This window comes from Candoia aspera, chromosome 2 (genome assembly GCF_035149785.1).
Source record: "Candoia aspera isolate rCanAsp1 chromosome 2, rCanAsp1.hap2, whole genome shotgun sequence".
In the NCBI taxonomy this organism is placed as follows: domain Eukaryota; kingdom Metazoa; phylum Chordata; class Lepidosauria; order Squamata; family Boidae; genus Candoia; species Candoia aspera.
The window spans coordinates 179,559,487-179,581,874 of NC_086154.1; the positions used below are offsets into that span (position 1 = coordinate 179,559,487).

Genomic DNA, 22,388 nt, shown 5'->3' on the forward strand with positions numbered 1-22,388 from the left:
AGATCTGCCATTACTTGGATCTCATTACATTTTATATTTATGTATTGATATTGGTATTTATGGATGAATGATATTATTTATAATTTTATTGACTTTTAAACTGTTTTATTGTGAACCGCCCAGAGTCCCCCATATGGGGGAGATGGGCGGTGATAAAAAACTATGATAAATTAAATAAATACATACATACATACATACATATTTATTAACATTTACCAAAATAAGTACTGTGTATCATCAGGGAGCACTAAAATTTTAGTTAATTGGGCTGTCCATTGGATGTTTTGTTTTGTTTGTTTGTTTTGGTAGAGTATTCCAAATCAGGCACTAGCATAGAGAAACCATTACAATAATCTTACATTTTACAAGTGTCTCCAATGGAATTGGGGGAAGATAGTAATCTTGTTCCACAATCTGACTTCATTATATTTCTCACTGTAGCAGATATAGAATTCTGTCACTGACAGTACACACAGCATACGCTCCAAATTGATATCTTGACTGTTTTCCCTTCAGAAATCCACTTTTCCTTCTCCGTTTTATGACAACAGCCAGGGCTTCCAGGCCTGGCCAAGTACATTGTGTTTCATAGATGTGGCGTTATTGTTTTTCCTTTTGGATGCTACTAAGGGAAGGTGCCTATTTTTCATATATATAAGGAGAGAAAACAAAGCTGGAAAGTTCTTTCTTACAGGCAAACAATAAAATGGACTGGAGAGGACTGATGTTTTCTAGAAGGAATTAAGATAGGATTTACTGATAAAATATACTTGCAAAATTGAAAACTTATCAAGAGGCGGATGGTTGAAAAGGCTGCCCCAATCTCTTTTTCTCACCAAGGAATTGATGGTCAAGAAATTAATTTCTTCCCTCTCCCTGCTCTGGAGCTTTACATCTGAGCACATCTGCAATCAGAATAATAGACTAAACATACCTCACATCTTAGGAACCTGCATCCATAATACTACTAGTTGCCAAAAACAAATGACCTAACTAGCACATCCTATTCCTCCTGAAGTTAGATGTTTATCTCACACTCATTTTATAAACACAGAGATATTCTGCTGAATACCTCTATTCCCTAACCCTCTCTTTTGAAAATCCCAGTGAGCTGCCCAATTATTAGCTACATTATTCATCTGCTAAATTTTACAATTGGTTGAGTGATAGAATTATAGGGGTGTCATTAATAATGCAATGTTTTGGTCACTGACCAAAAGATCATCAAAATGTTAGCCATATTAGAGTTATCTCCATTTTATTCCAGTTGTATTCTGTAGTTGTAATCAACTAATCAAGATCTATTTTTTGCTTGGATTTTGTTGTGGTCTATTGACTGCAGTAAATGAAATCCACAATGGATATGCTGAATTTTTGTAATCTGTCTAGTGAGCAACAATTGCAATTTGGAAAACTACTGCTACCACAGGACCTGATGCATGGAATGGGTACCAGGGTAGATCCTGCCTTGGTTTTAGTTTCATATAGTGTGTATGATACTGCAATTTTTAATCCAATGTTTTAGGGTTTAATGATGTGAGAGTAGCATTTAAAATGCAATTATGATCTGTGGAGTCTTTACATATTTTAAATAAGCCAATTTAAATAAATAAAACTATTTTAAATAAGCCAGATTTAGCCTGCCTGTGCATTCATTCTGAGAGGAGCTGCTGAGGATCCCTACTCCTAGTGAGCTGAAAAAAATGGGGTCCAAAAGTGTGCCTTCTTAATGGCATCCTCGCATTATAGAATAATTTGTCCCCTGAGGATCAAGGTATCCTTAACTTGCTTGCCTTTTACAAGTCAGTAAAAATGATCCTGTTCACAAACCTTTGGTGCAGTTGGTGGACCTTGGCTGTCCTTATAAACTGTTTTTTGGAAGTGATGATTTTTATTATTTATCCTTATTGTTTTGATCTGTACTGTGTGATAAACCATGCCAAATCTTTGAAAGTGGGAACATTTATAAGTATTTGTATAAATAGTTATATATCTATAGAGGTCACCTGTTCCTAAATGTTTTGCCCAAATCTTGATTTCTGTAAGTTTTGTTTATTCCATGGCACTTTCTCACCTCTTGCATTTGCACATATCCCCCTCTGTTTCCGAGGATTAGGGTTTTCATTGAATCAAATGCATGCATCTATGTTGGGGAACACATCAAGAAAGGAACATTGGAATAAACAAGGGGCTTTTTTCACACTTGGTGTCCATGTCATAAAGCTCAACCATTCTGGAAGCTGACTCACCAGAGAATGAAACAAATCTTAAATATTCTTTTCTATAAGCTTTTTTTCTCTAAGCACCTTATATTTCTACAAAGTATATAGAATTGGCTCTGTATATGATAACATCTGATTATGCTTCTTACTAGAAATTACACATAACTCCTGCTTTAGAAGAATGGCAAAATAAGTGGTGGGAGTATGCATCAATGGCAAAAATAACTTTGTATTTAAAAAACAAGTCTGATACGGAATTTAATCTGGAACCATTTATGGGCTATAATTCTGCACATAGACTTGTACCACATCTAACGTTTGGGTTTCTTTCAACATAAGGCTTTAAAACATCATGATTCATAATAATAAGGTCTGACTTTCTTAAATTTGATAGAAACTTATACTAATTATTTATTCTGATTGTTCTTATTATATTAGTATATTTGCTAATTATTTTATATTTCAATAATATTTTAAATTTATATAAGATAATATGTAGTATTAATCAAATGTTACTTTGAAAAATCTTGTTCAGTTTTACACAGCATGTGAATCTATTTCTTTTCATTTTTCTTTTCTTGATTGTACTTTTAAGTATCTGATAAATTAAAATAAGCTGGGGAAAAAAGGAATAAATGAAGGACTTTCCACCGAGTGAGGAAAATCTCTTTCCTGCTTGAGTCATTGGCTGCTGCTGAATAGTACAAATATTAATCAGTTTCCAAACCCAGAAATTACATTAGCTATGATGCTGTCAAGGTAATGCATGCTATATGCCAGCAAATTTGGAAAACACAGGAATGGCCATCAGATTGGAAAAAATCAACTTACATCCCCATACCAAAAAAGGGAAACACTAAAGAATGTTCAAACTATCGAACAGTGGCACTCATTTCACATGCCAGTAAGGTAATGCTCAAGATCCTGCAAGGTAGACTTCAGCAGTTCATGGAGCGAGAATTGCCAGATGTACAAGTTGGGTTTAGAAAAGGCAGAGAAACTAGGGACCAAATTGCCAATATCCGCTGGATAATGGAAAAAGCCAGGGAGTTTCAGAAAAACATCTATTTCTGTTTTATTGACTATTCTAAAGCCTTTGACTGTGTGGACCATAACAAATTGTGGCAAGTTCTTAGTGGTATGGGGTTACCAAGTCATCTTGTCTGCCTCCTGAAGAATCTGTATAACGACCAAGCAGCAACAGTAAGAACAGACCACGGAACAACGGACTGGTTTAAGATTGGGAAAGGAGTACGGCAGGGCTGTATACTCTCACCCTACCTATTCAACTTGTACGCAGAACACATCATGCGACATGCTGGGCTTGAGGAATCCAAGGCTGGAGTTAAAATCGCTGGAAGAAACATTAACAATCTCAGATATGCAGATGATACCACTTTGATGGCTGAAAGTGAAGAGGAACTGAGGAGCCTTATGATGAAGGTGAAAGAAGAAAGTGCAAAAGCTAGCTTGCAACTAAACCTCAAAAAAACCAAGATTATGGCAACCAGCTTGATCGATAACTGGCAAATAGAGGGAGAAAATGTAGAAGCAGTGAAAGACTTTGTATTTCTAGGTGCGAAGATTACTGCAGATGCTGACTGCAGTCAGGAAATCAGAAGACGCTTAATCCTTGGGAGAAGAGCAATGACAAATCTCGATAAAATAGTTAAGAGCAGAGACATCACACTGACAACAAAGGTCCGCATTGTTAAAGCAATGGTGCTCCCCATAGTAACATATGGCTGCGAGAGCTGGACCATAAGGAAGGCTGAGCGAAGGAAGATCGATGCTTTTGAACTGTGGTGTTGGAGGAAAATTCAGAGAGTGCCTTGGACTGCCAGAAGATCAAACCAGTCCATCCTCCAGGAAATAAAGCCAGACTGCTCACTTGAGGGAATGATATTAAAGGCAAAACTGAAATACGTTGGCCACATAATGAGAAGACAGGACACCCTGGAGAAGATGCTGATGCTAGGGAGAGTGGAAGGCAAAAGGAAGAGGGGCCGACCAAGGGCAAGGTGGATGGATGATATTCTAGAGGTGACGGACTCGTCCCTGGGGGAGCTGGGGGTGTTGACAACCGACAGGAAGCTCTGGCGTGGGCTGGTCCATGAAGTCACGAAGAGTTGGAAGCGACTGAATGAATAAACAACAACAAATTGTTTAACTAGCATTTTTATTGTGGGTATATGTTAAGCCTTAGGGTCTGTCCCAAATGGCGAGAAAGAACACGTTTGTCTCAGTTCTCTGTGGGAATGGCTAGTTCTCATAACACAGTACAGTACATAGAAAAAACAGTGGCTTCTTAAGAGTAACTTTGAAATGAAAATAATTTCCAATCCGTAAGTTAAAATAGAGATTGAAAGTAACACAAGTGGACAGTCTCTTTTTTACTACCAGCATACCTAAACAAATGACTTATAAAACAGACATTTGTGTAAAATTATTTTCAAGACAAGATGCGTATGGGGGACTCTGTTGGGTCTGCTGCTAAAACTTTAACTTAGCTCCCCTTTCAGCCATTAAAGGGGTCATTGCTCTGGCATTATTTGTTTTATCTTTTATTTGTTGTATTAGTATTATGTCCTATGTATAGGAACTTCCTACATATAGGATCCTGTGATATAAGATGCACTAAGATAAACCATAACTGGCCTAAATACACTCAACAGTTGAGTGAAGACATGAAATGGATTTCCGTGGTTCAAATCCCACTAACTTCACCCACTATACAACACTGCACCACAGTAAATATCTCACTACACCATAGTAAATATCTCACTACACCATAGTAAATATCTCACAGTGCCCCTGACGTAGCAGGAAGATGTTCAGAAAAGGTGAGAAACCCAAGTGATAACAGTTACCAAAGCAATTACTAATTTCTTGCTCCATGAATATCAGTCTGTTAATGTTTACCTTATATACATTTTCTCGTCTAGATCAATTAGAAAAAAATGCTCAATTTTCTGGAAAATCGTAGCATCTAGTTTGCAAGAATAAATAAATGAAAAGAAAAAAAAATGCTGGAGGAAATGTGCTTCCATCTCATAATCCTGGGATCCATTTTATGTTGAAGAGGGACAGATTTTGTACTTAATTATTTCCTAATTAGGGACTTCAGTTCCCTTCCTTTGTAGGTGGAAAAACATCTTGACAGGGAATTATTTAACCCAAGAAATGACTGTTAGGAAAAGATTGCATGCTGTTGTTGTTTTAAAAAAAAATCTACAGAAAGAAATATGTACCTGAGTAACCTATGTACTTCGACCATTAATATCAACAAGGGCAAATATAGTCTATTGTTCTGACTGGTAAATGGTTTGCAAGGATGAAGATGCAGAGACTGGGACACTTTGTGTGTCATCTTGAACTCTTTGGAGGAAAAGCAAAATATAAACCAACTAAACAAACACAGAGTAAAGTAGCTTTTCGGTTCTATTCTGTAAAAATGTCAGTCTCTAAGTGTCTTTGGTCTGTTGCGTTTGTCTGCCATCTACTGGTATAGAACAGATAACCATTATATGTGCTTGTAAAGGGAGGGAGAGAGAAGGAGGTAGGGGAAAAATCCATTTAAAAAACGCTGTGCATTTAAACATTTGTTCTGAAGGGTTGTGTGTGCCATTGGCTGAATATATTTTCTGCCTGCAAAAAGTTTCTTATTTAGTATTTAAAGCCCTCACAATTTCTAGATATCTGAAACTTTGGAAAACTCCTTTGTAAGCAATACTGATGAAACATAAAATCAGAAAGTACTATTATCTAACTTGGTACAATGCAGTTTTTGCTGTTCTCTAATCCTATGCTTTGTAGATTTTAATCTGTATTTTAATAACTGGAAATCGGTATACTTCTGAAAAATAATTTCTTGTAGTATGTAACTCTTCCTTAAATGGCACCATGGTGAAACTGCTTATTGTAAATAAGTATTTCCAGTTTAGGCAACTTATTTGTGAATGTTAAAAGCAGATTTATTGCATTAATATGTAGGATTATGTTTCGAGTGGTATTTTAGATTTCAGCTGGAAAAGATGGGGAAGAGATACTGTTTGTAATCAGTACAAAGGAGTATGTAGTGAAAAGAATGGGTTCATTCATCTGCTCCTACTTTCCAGTCCAATTTATTAGATACCTCTATTTATTGCTAGTCTAACTGACAAATTCTCTTATTTGCAATGGAAGACATTAAAAGAAAGATTTTTAAAAATGCAATCTGTGCAAGTTAAAAATTTATGAATATCCTGCATAGAAAAGACATTAATATTATAAATGACTACTTAATCAATGAATAATTTATTTAACAAATAGTCTTATTACAACTGTACCCAGTTTAGGATTAGGAACGGAAGTTGCAAAAACTTTGGGGATAATTCAGTGTCTTCTGTACGTTGTCACTTTTAGAAGGCCCTTTTTGTATATATTTATAAAAAACTAATGAACTTTACAAGCCCTTCTTGGGTTAGTACAGGCTTAGAAAGATTAAAAAATGAAAATCTGTAGCAAACCTGGCCTTTGAATGCTGGGCATCATATTCCAATAAGTAAGTAGGGCAGGACAAGAAGTAGGTAGGACAAGGAAACAAACTAAATTATGTTTGACTTAAATTAACATTAATTACATTCAGTTCATGAAGATTATTACCTGGTTTTGGAAAATGCAAATAATAGTAATTGAAAAATGAGGTAATACCATTCAAACAGTGTGAAAACATGGCTTTTATATACTGAGTTGTCCACAAGACTCCTCACTTTCATTGAAATGATGGAATGATGAAAACAAGGTTACACCATCATACCTCCCGGTCCAGCCCTTTTGTACTTGTATCATGACACATGTACAAAACCATTTCATTATGAATAAGATTCTTTGAATATAGGAAACTCTCATGACCATGTAAACTTTATGGCAAACTCTCTGCTGCTTTTTTCTGTGCACATAATTTTATATAAGGGAGAGGATTCAAACATTTAATGCACTTTCTTTCTGGTGTGTTATAACCCAGCAAGGCTTTAATTTTTGAATTCTTACTGGTGTATATACCATACTTGAAATGTATTAATTTTAGAGGACTAGCAGTGGGTACAAGATAAGAAGCCCTCAACCAGTGTGGTTTCTCTGAGTTACCAGTTGCTGGGACATTCAGAAATTTGTAGGAATAACAACAACAACAACAACAACAACAACAACAACAAAGTCTTGAGGTATCTTGTGGCAGAGGTCTTGGGTCATTTATTATACTATATGATTTTGTGATCAATGAACCATATCACTGGATACATGAAGCATTATGCTATGGTGCAGGTACACACAGACGTGTGTTTAGGGAAGATTGTTTCATGCTGTGGTGGATTTCAGTAATGCTGCTGGTTCTCAGGAAGGAGGGAGCACATTCCATGGAGGAGGGCAAGATAAGAGAAAACACACTCTGGGGTGGGATGTGGGAAGACTAAGAGGTTCAGGCTAGCCCCACCCTAGAGCCTTCTGAGGTTATTTCCCCTTAGGTTAGGTAGAGTAGCTTTAGTCTGGCAAGATTCTATCTGTACGGTGTGAGCAAATAAAGAACTGGAGTTTGACTGGATTGATTCTTTGTCATTCTTGGGCTGGGCCTGACACATGCACCACCAAGTATAGCATGTTTCAAAGTTCAAGACAAGTTCATTTGTGTCATATTGCAAGAAAAAGTTGCATGATACTTACATAAGCAGGAAGCTTAGCAATTTGGCTGTAGGGCAGAAAATAGGAAGATCTGTAAAGTAGTGCTCAGGGCCAAACAGGAAAACTGGCCTACATAAGTCATATTTAACCCTATTGAGAATTCCTCAATTAGGATACAAACTTTTAATAATAACCCTATTGAGAATTCATCTAATATCCTCATTCAATTAAGTTAGCAAAATTTTTAAGTCCCACTTAAATCAGAAAGACATATTGATAGGCTGACTTACGTGTCATTGTTTTTGAAAATGGATGTAAGGGATGTCTTTCTCCAGTCAAAACTTTGAAGGCGGAGATTCCAGTGAAACAAGCATGGTGTCCTTTCCAAATGTTCCACCTGTTTTTTGCATCTGCTCATTGATAGGGCCTAAAATTTCTATTGCAGACACCAAGCATTTTAATGCCATGCATAAAATAGGTACGTATAGCCTGCTATTTGGGCTAAAACCACTAGATGGGAGTGAAAGAACTACCCATTTGTCGGATGTCCTCCAGTTTCAGAATGATTCTGTAGTTCAGTTTCTGATTCCCCTGTCTCAATAAACAGCATATCTATCGCATGCTATGTCTAAATGGCAATTGTTAAAATTAATAGGTCATAGAAGCATTATTTATGTAACTGTCAAAAAATTGTGACAATTCAATTTTGTTAAGCATCTCTTTTTCCCATGAGTTTCTTATAACTTGAGTTTTACAAGTTAGGTGATCATAAGGTTTCTATTGATGGTGATGTAGAAATCAAAATACATTTGCTGCTTTTCTGCATAGTAAAATAATAAATATGCTAGTCCATTTCACTTTTGACATTTCAAATAACAGAGCTAGAATAGAAGGAAGGCAATTTCCCAACATTTTCCAAGATAGAAAAATGGATCCAGCTGGAACATTTCTGGCGTACCTGGGAGCATTGCAATGCAAAAGCCTGTTTCTTCCTGCCACTTTCTCAGATGAATCCTCCATGCTCCAAGTTTAAATCAGACACTAGTTCCTGACTAGGGTTAATAACACAAATTGAACCTCAGTTTCTCCTAAACTAAGGTGTGTATCCATTTGTGAGGCACGATCATTTGTGCCATAACTTGATTAAATTTCTGAAATACAGTGAGAACGCAGAATATGGATATTCTGCAACTAAAACCATAGATATTGCATTGAAGTGGGAGTTCCAGATCTAATTACCAGCTATAAAAATACCATTTTTGTTTCAGTCCAGATTAGGCTGAAGTAACTTTGGAGGAAAGTCTTGCTATGAAATAGCAGATGCAGGTGTCTAAAGATGTTGTTATATTTGTGGTCTGGATTATTTATAATTTCAAAGTAATTCTAAACTGTCTACTATGGCATCTTGTGAAACTGCACTGAATCAGCTTGATGTTTTAGCCAAGTCCATCATTACTTCTTGGGGTTTATGTCGGTGTGCCCCTCTTTGTGTGTGTGTGTGTGTGTGTTCAGTCTTGTCTGATTCTCGGAGGCTGCCTGGACAAGTCCCTGCAGTTTTCTTGGCAAGGTTTTTCAGAAGTGCCTGCTTTCTAGGACCGAGAGAAAGTGACTGGTCCAAGGTCACCCAGCTGGCTTTGAGCCTAAGGTGGGACTAGAATTCTGGCTCTATATGCATTTGAACTTATCAGCTCACGATTACTTTGAACTCATGAGTGGAAAGTGAGAATTTTATAGCCACAAGGGGGAGACCTTCAGGCAAGGCTCTGTTCCCTCTCATGCAAGCCGTGTACTTGGGATACTTTCCATAACAGTATCTTTGTGTGCAAGGGGTATAATGAAGGGAGGGGGAGACTGAACTCAGCATAAGATCTAAGGGGAAGCTGGGCTCATTCAGCAACAGGCATTTGCTTCTCTGCCTATAAAGGAGTATGGGGGCTGCCAGAGCACTCCGCCCTGAGCTGCAGATCTTCCTTAGTTTACTGGTAGGAAATCTTCCTTCATGTTATTGACCTCTGTGATAATAGCTCATTCTTATTAGCAATAATTCTGACAATAAAAATTTGGCAGGAATGTTTTCTAGCAAGACATCATTTAATTACACTATTGAATCAATTGAGATAACATATATACAAATAGAAAATTACGAATTTTATTAAATTGTAAACTACTTTACAAAATCGTAATTAAAAAAACATTTATAGATCCTAAACAATAGTATTGTAATGCTAGTAATAGTAATAAGTAAGATCTGGATTTAGTCAAGCACCCCCACAAATTGGAATGCAAGCTAAATTTCTCCCTGTGAATAAACTGGATCTAAAAACGCTTGAGTCTTTTGGAATGTTTCCAAAACGATTATGTAGCAGTGATGGAGGCAGTAAAAAGCAGTTTTATCCAACAAATAATAAATTCAAAAGTGAAGCAATAGCCAGGGAATATACTTAATGTTTAGCAGACTAGTAAAGATAGTGGAGTACTTCCTGGTCTATGGGCATGGTAATATAGAATCAACAGAAACTCTCAATATAGTAATCATAATTCATATATTGTTGAGTCTTTGATGTTAGTTGTTATAATGTAAATACCACCATCTCTTTTTTCATGCATTTTAACAACTTTTTCTTTCATCCCATTAAACCAAAGAACTAATCTGAGAACAGTCCTCTATTGTATACCATGTTTGCACATCAAGAACAGACCAGATCATAGAATTTTAACTGCTCTTAACCTGCTATTAGATGTCCTTTATATGACACTGACGTAAAATGGTGGTGATGAAAACCTCCTGTTAATGATGAACAGTAGTATTTTCAGACATTTGTAATGACTTTACAGACATGTTGCTGTTGAATGACAAGGATGAACAAAGGATTAGTTTAACAGCAGCACTCTAAGCCAAGAGGCTTTGTTTTCATGAAAATAGCTTGCCTTGGCTGAAATGCTGTAATATTTGTTTTAATGAAAATCTGGTAACCTTTTAAATGTAGGAAGGAAGGACGAGTGAGCTGCAATTAGTTCGTGCATCACCTTCATCAAACAGAATTCAGTAAATTATTCCACAGCTGTTTAGCACTACAGTAAATGCCATCAACATCTGTGCCAGCTCTACCATTAGAAACAGTGAAATGTCTGTCTCAGAAGGCAGATACTAAGGACTGAAGTGAGGCATTGATGGGCAAATCTGCCTATCTCGCATCACCTCAGCTAGCCTGATCTTCCCAGGTAAAACAGGGAACGCTGCGTTAAATTAAGATCCGGCAGCCAAAGTGGTCAATGGATGTGTATGGAACAAAAAAAAAGAGGTGGCATCTTATCCATTTCTAACTGTCCATCTTCCAAGGAGAGTTAATGATTCTTTGCATGTGTGTTTAAGGCACTCTGGGGACTGATTTGGCTGTTCCGCCACTTGTCTCTTGTTCTTAGCCCCCGCCCATGTCAGGAAGAGAAGGGAAAGAAACAGATTGGAAGATTTCACTCTGCATTCTCTACACAGCATCAACACAGTTAGCTGGAAACAGTTATAGGAACTAGGACCAAGAGAATGGGAAAGACAGTTCCTAGCAGTGAAAATTCTCAATACATATTTGACAGGAATATCACTTATGCCTAGTTGGGTGCTTGGATGTGAATCGGAAATTTGGAAAACAGTACCAAAAAAAACATAAAGAGAAGCTATACAATATTTCTAAAAAGGAGTATGTGGACTCAGCATTCAATGAGTACACAAATAAAACTCTGCATGTGCTTCCCATATGTGAAGTGTCTTCTTTTATTTATGTCACAGTTCTTTCATTGTATGAATACTGGTATCTGAACACTAGTATATAAATAGTAGGGAATAAGTATGGTTTCTGCCCAACGTGAAGGTGAGTTGAATCAGCAGATTAAAAATATTCCTCTCAACCAACTTTTGCTCATTGAGCCTTCTTCCTACTCTGGAATCTATAATTTTCTAGATCAATGTTTCTCAACCTTGGGCACTTTCAGATGTGTGGACTTCAGTTCCCAGAATTCCCCAGCCAGCATGGGGAAGTTAATGGCTGCACGGCTGGCTGGGGAATTCTAGGAGTTGAAGTCCACACATCTGAAAGTGCCCAAGGTTGAGAAACACTGGTCTAGACTGATAGATGTAAGAGCATGGCCTTTTGGAAATTTAAAAACCTGGTTGTTTTCCCAAGCCTTTGAACAGGCTAGTTGTGGAGCTGCTTTCTGTTCAGTTTTGTTTGGTTTACCATGTGTGTTTGTTCTCAGGCCCGCAACTAGGGTCTCTGTCACCTGGGCAAACATGGATCCTGTGCCCATTTTGGCGTCCCCCAGCGCTCATTTTGGCACCCCCCCAGAGTGGTGCCTGGGGCACATGCCCCATTTGCCGCCGCCCCCCCTAGTTGCGGCCCTGCTTGTTCTTCTGACTGGCCAGGATCTCTTTTTACATGTACTGTTTTTTCTTTTGTCTATAAGCCACCCAGAGTTGTCAAGGAGTCAAGCAGCCTCAAAATTGGATAAAATAAATAAATAAAATAGAAAATCTGCCTCCTTTGAAAGAAGACATTTTACTGAAGTGTGAACTTGTGCTGTATCTAAGAACCTTTCTATGTTTCATATGGCAGGCTCTTTTGGTAGCAGGGTGGCATGATTTGGATAATACTGATTATGACTGCTGGCCCTTGGAGAAACCGGATGAATACAACATGCTGGACTGTGGAGGTATATACATCTCTTGCTGGTACAGGGTAAACAATAGACTGCAAATACATTTAAGGAAACCACTCAACTCTATCTTTTATCTGGCTGCAGATGCATGCATGCATCAGCAAGGACATGTATTTCTAGGTAAACGATACTAAGCGTAGTAAATAACACCACACAAAAGAATTACCTACTTGCTTGGCACTCAAATATATTATGGAAACTTTGGCTAAGGTGAAGAAACAAAAGACCTATCTGAAACTTGTTTAAACTTGTGTAACATTAACAAGAATAGAAGCCACCCATACTAGTACACTCACATTCATTCCAGGAAATACAGTATTGGTGAAATACCAGTTGCCTTGTAGTCATCGGTCAAAATCAGAACAACTTTACACTGTGTTCAACTTTCCTATAGAAGCCCCTGCCTTATACCAGTGTTTGTCTGTAACTAACATGTTACGTATGAATAACAGACATCCTTTTTTCAATAACTATATATGGATGCATGTGGGAGCCAAGTTGGCTTGGAGAGATTCCCTATGAAGGTTCTTTGGTGTTTCAAAGGACATGTCTGCCATTCAAATGTTACAGGTTTTCTAAAGGAAAAAATAAATTTACAACTGCTCTCAAGTACATGAGATCATTGGAAAATGTGAAGCACTCTTTTAGAAACAGTACTAACATGGAGGATGCTTCTGTTAGAGGGAAATAAAGCAGCTGTGCATTCATGTATATGCACAGATAGTCAGGGAAAGCCTGCAAGGCAGCTGTCCCAAGTGTTTGCAGGATGTGGCTACTCTTAAACCTGGGGGAGGAGGGGTGCTTACCTTCTGCTAACATATTTTGCCAAACTCTGCTCTGCTCTGCCTGTCCGTCCCAATTTCACAACATCAAAACTGCAAACCATAAGCAATTGTTCCTTCTCCTGAGTAAATTTAAAGCAATTCAGGAATATGTAACCATGGCAATTGGATGAGAATTAATTAATATGTCACTCTGGATAGAGGAAGATACTAATTTAAGGAAAAATGCATGAAGATCATAGAGAAGTCTTGACCTCAGATGTCAGACATTGTTGTTCAGTCATTCCCAAATCTTTCTGAACCAATGGACATCATTTCACAGAATTGTCTGACAGCAATAGCCTCTTTGAGTTCTTGCAAGCATATGCTTATGTCATCAGTGATGGTATCTAGAGAACCTGTCTTTTGTCAGCCTCTTTCCTCAAACATCAGGGTCTTCTCCAACTACTCTTCTTTTGCGTGATATGTCCAAAATATCTCAGCTTTAAGTTCATTAATACTACTTCCAGCAAGCAGTTTCTACATACTACATCTAGTACACAATTTAATGTGGAAACTAGTAGTATATTAAGTGCTACTATTTTAATTCTGCTTCTATGTGGCTGTTCCTTCCTATTCTGCCTGGGATCACTAAAGGGTCCTAGGTAGAAAGAAATACTGGAGAATGTGGGATTTGCAAAATAATAATAATTATTATTATTATTTAGAGAGAGAGTCTTGTGTAGTGGTTAAGGCATCAGGCTAGAAACCGGGAGAATGTGAGTTCTAGTCCTGCCTTAGGCATGAACCCACCTGGTTGACCTTGGGCCAAGTTACTCTGTCTCAGCCCTAGGAAGCAGGCAAGGGCAAACCACTTCTGAAAAACCTTGCCAAGAAAACTGCAGGGACTTCTCCAGGCAGTCACCAGGAGTCAAGACTGACTTGAAGGAACAAATGTATGTATGTATGTATGTATGTATGTATGTATGTATAATATTACCTGTGATCTTCTGCAAAATAGGACAGCAACTTTGTTGAGGTGGTATGTTCTTTTATAGTGATAGGGCTATGGCAAAAACCCACGTTCACCATTCTTGAGAAGCAATGTTGTATTAAGTTCAAAATCATAATATTTTTCTTTCTGAGATATGTCAATCAGGTTTTTTTTGGCTAGAACATTGTTGACCTTCTTGAAGAATCCATTTTTAAAAATTGCAGATTATATAAAATCCTACCTATAAATCATCCTATCAATCATCCATTTTTAGTCAATCAGTTTTATTTTTGCAGCTAATATCCATTATAATCTTAATAAAACTGTGCTAACAAAAGCATGCAATAAAATCACATTGGAAAGGTTTTGAGATGCAAAGACAACTGCAATTGACAAAGCAATATCAAAGCTCCTTCTTCCAAAAGCAGGACCTATTAGTCTGTACAGATTTTTTTCCAGTCAGTTTTTGTTGTTTATTCATTCAGTTGCTTCCAACTCTTTGTGACTTCATGGACCAGCCCACACCAGAGCTTCCTGTTGGTCATCAACACTCCCAGCTCCCCCAGGGACAAGTCTGTCACCTCTAGAATATCATCCATCTTGCCCTTGGTCAGCCCCTCTTCCTTTTGCCCTCCACTCTCCCTAGCATCAGCATCTTCTCCAGGGTGTCCTGTCTTCTCATTATGTGGCCAAAGTATTTCAGTTTTGCCTTTAATATCATTCCCTCAAGTGAGCAGTCTGGCTTTATTTCCTGGAGGATGGACTGGTTTGATCTTCTTGCAGTCCAAGGCACTCTCAGAATTTTCCTCCAGCACCACAGTTCAAAAGCATCGATCTTCCTTCTCTCAGCCTTCCTTATGCTCCAGCTCTCACAGCATTATGTTACTACGGGGAACACCATTGCTTCAACTATGTGGACCTTTGTTGTCAGTGTGATGTCTCTGCTCCTAACTATTTTATCGAGATTTGTCATTTCTCTTCTCCCAAGAATTAAACGTCTTCTGATTTCCTGACTGCAGTCAGCATCTGCAGTAATCTTTGCACCTAGGAATACAAAGTCTTTCACTGCTTCTACATTTTCTCCCTCTATTTGCCAGTTATCAATCAAGCTGGTTGCCATAATCTTGGTTTTTTTGAGGTTTAGTTGCAAGCCAGCTTTTGCACTTTCTTCTTTCACCTTCATTGTAAGGCTCCTCAGTTCCTCTTCACTTTCAGCCATCAAAGTGGTATCATCTGCATATCTGAGATTGTTAATGTTCCTTCCAGTGTTTTTAACTGCAGCCTTGGATTCATCAAGCCCAGCATGTCGCATGATGTGTTCTGCATACAAGTTGAATAGGTAGGGTGAGAGTGTACAACCCTGCCATACTCCTTTCCCAATCTTAAACCAGTCTGTTGTTCCATGGTCTGTTCTTACTGTTGCTACTTGGTCATTATACAGATTCCTCAGGACGCAGACAAGATGACTTGGTATCCCCATACCGCTAAGAACTTGCCACAATCTGTTATGGTCCACACAGTCAAAGGCTTTAGAATAGTCAATAAAACAGAAATAGATGTTTTTCTGAAACTCCCTGGCTTTTTCCATTATCCAGCAGATATTGGCAATTTGGCCCCTAGTTCCTCTGCCTTTTCTAAACCCAGCTTGTACATCTGGCAATTCTCGCTCCATGAATTGCTGAAGTCTACCTTGCAGGATCTTGAGCATTACCTTACTGGCATGTGAAATGAGTGCCACTGTTCGATAGTTTGAACATTCTTTAGTGTTTCCCTTTTTTGGTATGGGGATATAAGTTGATTTTTTCCAATCCGATGTCCATTCTTATGTTTTCCAAATTTGCTGGCATATGGCATGCACCACCTTGACAGCATCATCTTGCAAGATTTTAAACAGTTCAGCTGTGATACCGTCATCTCCTGCTGCCTTGTTCTTAGCAATGCTTCTTAAGGCCCAATCAACCTCACTCTTCAGGATGTCTGGCTCTAACTCACTGACCACACCGTCAAAGCTATCTCCGATATTATTATCCTTCCTATACAGACCTTCAGTATATTCTTGCCACCTTTTCTTAATCTCTTCTTCTTCTGTTAGGTCCTTGCCATCTTTGTTTTTGATCATACCCATTTTTGCCTGGAATTTACCACCAATGTTTCTAATTTTCTGGAAAAGGTCTCTTGTCCTTCCTATTCTATTGTTTTCTTCCACTTCTGCGCATTGCTTGTTTAAAAATAATTCCTTATCTCTTCTGGCTAATGTCTGGAATTTTGCATTTAATTGGGTTTATCTCCCCCTATCACTGTTGCCTTTTGCTTTCCTTCTTTCTTGGGCTACTTCTAGTGTCTCAGCAGACAGCCATTTTGCCTTCTTGGTTTTCTTTTTCTTTGGGATGTATTTTGTTGCCACCTCCTGAACAATGTTGAGAACTTCTGTCCATAATTTTTCCAGGACCCTATCTACTGAATCCAGTCCCTTAAATCTATTCTTCACCTTCACTGCATATTCCTTAGGAATATTAGTGAGCTCATATCTAGCTGATCTGTGGGTCTCCCCTAATCTCTTTAGTCTGATCCTAAATTGTGCGATAAGTTCGTGATCTGAACTACAGTCAGCTCCAGGTCTTGTTTTTACCGACTGTATAGATGTCCGCCACCTTTGGCTGCAAAGGATGTAGTCAATCTGATTTCGGTGTTGTTCATCTGGTGAAGTCCATGTATAAAGCCATCTCTTAGGTTGTTGGAAGAGAGTGTTTGTTGTGCAGAGTGAGTTGTCTTGGCAAAATTCTATCAGCCTATGTCCTGCTTTGTTTTGTTCTCCCAGGCCATGCTTCCCTGTAATTCCAGGTGTCATTTGACTGCCCACCTTAGCATTCCAGTCTCCTGTAATGAAAATAACATCTTTTTTTTTCTAGTCACCTTACCTCAAATGCAAGAAACCAAAAGCAAAAATGAAAACTATCTTCTCAGTGACACATATATGTTAACCTGGTGTTCACATGCTACTCAAAAGGATCTAGTTAAGGCATTATCATATAGTTGGGCCATATAGTTGTTTGGGTTTAATTATTTATTTTAGTCTTAGGGCTAAGGGCACTGAAATGTTGATCCAGTTTTGAACTATGCTTAGACGAATCCTTTATTTCTAGGTCTAGAGATGGCTTGGGTCCATAGGCCTCCAGAAAAGATAATAAGCGGAGAGTCCTTTGATGTCAACTATGTCGTCTTTGCTTCTGATTACTTCTACCACTACGCTGTGGAAAATGGAATCTTCTCCCACAGGTTAGCATTTGCAGATAAAGTTGATGTAATTTTTACACCTGCTTCAGGAGATATATAGTGGAGGGTGTCTTTGTTACTACTTTAATGACCAGCTGAGGCAATATTATAATGCTATATGTGCATTAGGTTAAGACAGCATTTTCCAAATATTTGTTTAAAATTGAAACAATCCTCATTGTTATGAACAAAACAGTACAATTTATTTTTTCAGTTATGGACAGATTACTTCCATACAACTGAACACAACTGTGAACTCCGTCTTCTGACATGGAAACTTCTCTTTTCAGACAAAAATGAGTATTATTTGGCTTTGGTCAGCATTTGTCTCTATATTAGGGCTCTGCATGTTTTGAAAATTATTTAGAAATTCTTTGGATCTCCTGTGAGCAAAAGCCACAGACAGTGTTGTTTTTTTAGCCTTACGAAGAAGCCTGAACAAAATGGGGCTGCATTAATGAATAGTAGGCAGATGCTGTGCTTCTGTGAGATGTAAAGGATTTCCAAATAATTCACTACTGTGCATATGCTGGATAAAACAAAGAAGTGCAGATAGAAGGGACATTTGAGGAAATCAACAGTTGGTCACAGAGATACAGATAGCCTAAGGTGAAACTTCCTGACAAATCTAAGGATCACAAATCATTTATTTATGAACAATCTTTCACATACAGGTACTCCTTGCTTACTGATGGTAATTGGGACCAAGAAGTCCATTGCTAAGTGATGCAGTCATAAGGCATGATATCACATGACCATGGCAACTTACGACGGCAGTTCTGGCAGTCCCAGTTGCCATTGTTAGGCGAATCCCATGTGGTCACAGCTCCCATGGTCACATGATCGGCATTTGTGAACTCCTGCCAGCTTCTCCATTGACTTTGCTTGTCAGAAGCCAGCAGTGAAGGTTGAAAATGGTGATCGTGGAACACTGTGATAACATAATTGTGAGCTCGTTGCCAAACACCTGAATCACAATCATGTGACTGTGAAAATGCTGTGATGGCCACAACTACAAAGACCGGTCGTAAGTACCTCTCGTTCAGCACCATCATAACTTCGGTCACTGAACAAGTGGATGTTAAACAAGGACTATCTGTACTTCTCAAACATTGAAATGTATATCCCAGAATGAAAAAAGCAGAAGTCTAGAAATGCATAATTTGAGAAATAAACATACTTAGATGTTCACATTTTCTGTGAAAATAGGTTTAAGGAAAATATATGTAAACACATTTTTAAATACACAATTAAGTATGAATGTTCATGATTTTTTAAAATATATATTGCAGATTTCTGCATGAATGCATATAAAATCTATAAAAAAGAGTCCAACTGCCTGTTTTCAGGGGATCACATAAATATTTTGGAATAATTTGTTTCTATATTCAGTCTTCGTTGTACTAATACGAAGTTGTCCAGGTACTGCTTAAGTTAACGTAATGGCATGGTAGATTTCAAGGTAATCTTTGCCAATGTAATAATTTGTTTTTGAAGTGATGCAAAGGCTGCTAAGAAGTTTTGTGAAGAACAGGAATGTCCTCCCAACTGGAAGGATGCTAATGGAGAGAACTGCTGTGTCCATCACGCAAACATTCATTCCTGTCCGTTGGCTTTCATGGTTAGTAGTATTTCATGATAATTTTGTTTAATGTAGTTGTCCTGCATAGTTGGACAAACTTTTTGTCCTCAAATGCAGTAGCTGTTTGGAGAAGGATGATAAAAACAAGAAACCAGGCTGAACCAAGAAGATTTTTTTTACCTGAGGCACAGAACAACATGAGCCTTCCTCATTCCACATTCAGTGGGCCCATTGACACTGCCAGTTGAATTTTAAACAACATTGTTGAACAGGAGAGGGTTACCCTTTGCATAGGTGAACCTAAGCCCTTAACATGTCCAGAGCAGGCTATGTGGCCCTCGGTGTCTGCCACGTGAGGAGTCATCTCACTATATCTAATGGTAGGACCAAGTGCTTTGGCCAAATGTGATGGGTGAGTGTTACTGAATGATCGTTCTTTGCAGGCCTCCCTTTTTCTTCTTCCTTTGTCCTCCCTTATTGAGCCATCTTCCTGTTCTTTTAATGTATCAAGAATAAAAGAAGACTACTGCTGGGAAGTGGTCTAAACATAAATAAATAAGAAGACACTGTACAAGTGCCAATTTTTGAATAGTCACAATCAAAGAAAAAAAATAATCAATTTCTGAATTCAGAATTTTGCTTTACATTCATTTAGATTGTGAGAAGAATAAAATTGTTAATATATAGTTAGACATACAGACAACTTTATGATGTATTATGTGTGTGGTAGAAGGTAGATTAACTTACAAATCTAGAAGCTCAAGGTAGGTTATATTGTACCTTATGGGAACTTCCTCTGAAAAGACAGACTCCATAAGCATCTTGTTAGGGATAAAGGGAGGCAAGTGACATTGTGACATATACTCTGCCTCTTTTGTACTTGCCTGGGTATCACAAGCACAAAAGGGCAAAGCTTGTGTTGTGATGTCATGATGCACATTTTGTAATTTGGGCATCATTGTGTTTAGGTACTGATGCATGTAATAGGTTCCTGGTGTCAGTAGTGGAAGATAGGCTCTCTGTATTCATCAGGATGAATGGCAACCATATATTTTTATTTCAGAAAGCATTATCTTGATGCCACAGGTTTTATTTCTTGCCCTGGTGACCACAGCTAGTGGCTGAGTTCACTCTTACATTGAAATGTAAGCCATGACTTGCAACCCTACTGGCAATGTTCACACATAACACTGAGCCAAAACTAAACAAACCCATATTATGACTAAAGACTAAACTTTTAACCCAATCAGTGAGACTTAGGTCTTCCCTTATATGTATAGTTCCATCCTTTCAACTACACCACCATTATCCACTTTTTGCACTCCTTGGACAAACAACATAAATTCTAAGTTGTTCGTTCTGTTTAAACCCAAAAGGAGTCTTTTTGGAATCTTACTTTGATCTCAAATTCTAACTTTCCTTTGCATATTGTTTCTTTTCAACAGTCGTTCCTTCCATTTAAAACGTCTTTACTTCCATGTTTTCTATACTAAACTGTATGATATGTTTGTGGATATTTTTCTTATGCCTTTCTATTTTTTAAAATTATTATCATTATTCAAAGAAGGGATCACTGAACTCTGTCACATCATGCTTAGAAGCTATTTCCAATGGAGGGAAAATATCTTCTGCGTTGATCTTACCCAATGCATGGCTTTTTTTGGGGGGGGGGAGTTTTAGAGCTTGCTCGGAGGCAAGGGTCATAGCAACCATTTTTTACTCCAACCAGAAAATAACACACAAATACAAGCCCTTTTTTCTGAATGCATGTGTGCATATATGAAGTGATTGCAAAATAGTCAGAATATTTGATAGCCTGCAGTGAGTGGCCACCATATTGCCTTGGTGATAGACAAAGTCTTACCCTCTTATGGTGGACCTCACTGTCCAAGCACTACTTTAACAATGAACCTTACCCCAACCCACAGACCTGAGCTTCTTCTACCAATACATAATTACAGGGAATGAGACCTTTTGGAGATAGAGCCTGTTATTATCTATGATTGAGGCAATCCATAATTACAGAAATAGTAAATTAGCTCTTGACTAGTAGCACTTCATTTTAGCACTTTTCCTCCACTAAATTTTGCTTTGGTGCTACAGGAGTCCAAATCTCTTCTCAGCCAGTGACATTAGCAGTTGGCCTTGGAAGCTCCAGTATTCTTTTAATTTATGACACCTACCTGTTTTAGGAATAACGATGCTGTTATGGGAATCACAGTGCTGGCATCCATTGTTCATTTCCAATTTCTAGATGCTTTAAAAATGCTAGGTGGTTTCTCCTCCCCCCGCCCCCCCTTTTTTTTGCAAATAAGATTTCTGATTTTACTGTACAGTAGGAAGACTTGTGAGGTGATCAAAAGGATGTCCTATGAGTTTAGCCATTAGGTTATAAAAGTTTCATCAAGGTCAGATATTTTATATTTCCTTGCTTGGATGGAATTAAGAATGAAGGCTAAAAGGACTATGGCTTTGTTATATGAAATACATTTATATTTCAAGAACTTGGCTTAGCTAAGTAAGAGCTATTTATATCTGCCTTTTTTTAAAATCATAGCTTGCAGGAGGCATCCGCATTTTTGATATATCGTATATATAGATGTCCAGACAGACTCCTGAAATTAGCAAGGAGAAATAAGACATTTTTAGAATTAATACCTTAAGACCTTTGCCCTGCATGGGATTACAACATAGTGAGCATTAATTGTTTTTCTTGGGAAATGAGAGGCTTTGAAAAATACTGATTCAAAACAGCATTATCAAGTTAAAGGACAGTCTATAGAGCAGCTGTCAGAATGAGCAAACATCAAAGGAAAAGCATGAAGGAATTCTCTATGTAGGAAATCTATAAGCAAAATCCCTTATGCTACATTCCCCTAAAAAATTCGTTGAAGCAGCAGCTCCATTAAAATGAGTGGGACTTAACCTCTGATTAGACGATCATGTATATTGTTATGGATGAGCATTGCTGGTGATGGTGACTGAACCAATGGAATATTTTAAGAGTTATGCTACTCTTTGTAATGTGCCTCGTCCAGTATTGTTCCATGGGCTGTATAAGGATGATTGTCAGTTTGCAGTAATAGAAGAAGTGAGGTTAGATTTATGTCTAAGAAGAGTCTAAAAAGCGGGCAGATCTTTCTTCTTTCACAAAATAAGGACAACTTTATCCATTATTTCACATGGGT

General features: G+C 37.9%; 1 protein-coding gene and 1 long non-coding RNA gene across 2 annotated transcripts in view; one reads left to right on the plus strand and one right to left on the minus strand.

Moving 5' to 3' along the window:
• LOC134492532 (uncharacterized) overlaps positions 1-22,388 on the minus strand; it is a 349,089-nt gene that overhangs the window by 129,291 nt on the left and 197,410 nt on the right. The window lies entirely within an intron of this gene.
• The window catches only part of LOC134492469 (atrial natriuretic peptide receptor 2-like), a 56,376-nt gene continuing 43,796 nt past the window's right edge, over positions 9,809-22,388 (plus strand). Inside the window, exons 1-4 of the mRNA XM_063296640.1 lie at positions 9,809-9,862; positions 12,488-12,584; positions 17,489-17,621; positions 19,116-19,246. Coding sequence (XP_063152710.1) covers positions 9,809-9,862; positions 12,488-12,584; positions 17,489-17,621; positions 19,116-19,246 — 415 coding nt within the window. The remainder of the gene's footprint in view (positions 9,863-12,487; positions 12,585-17,488; positions 17,622-19,115; positions 19,247-22,388) is intronic.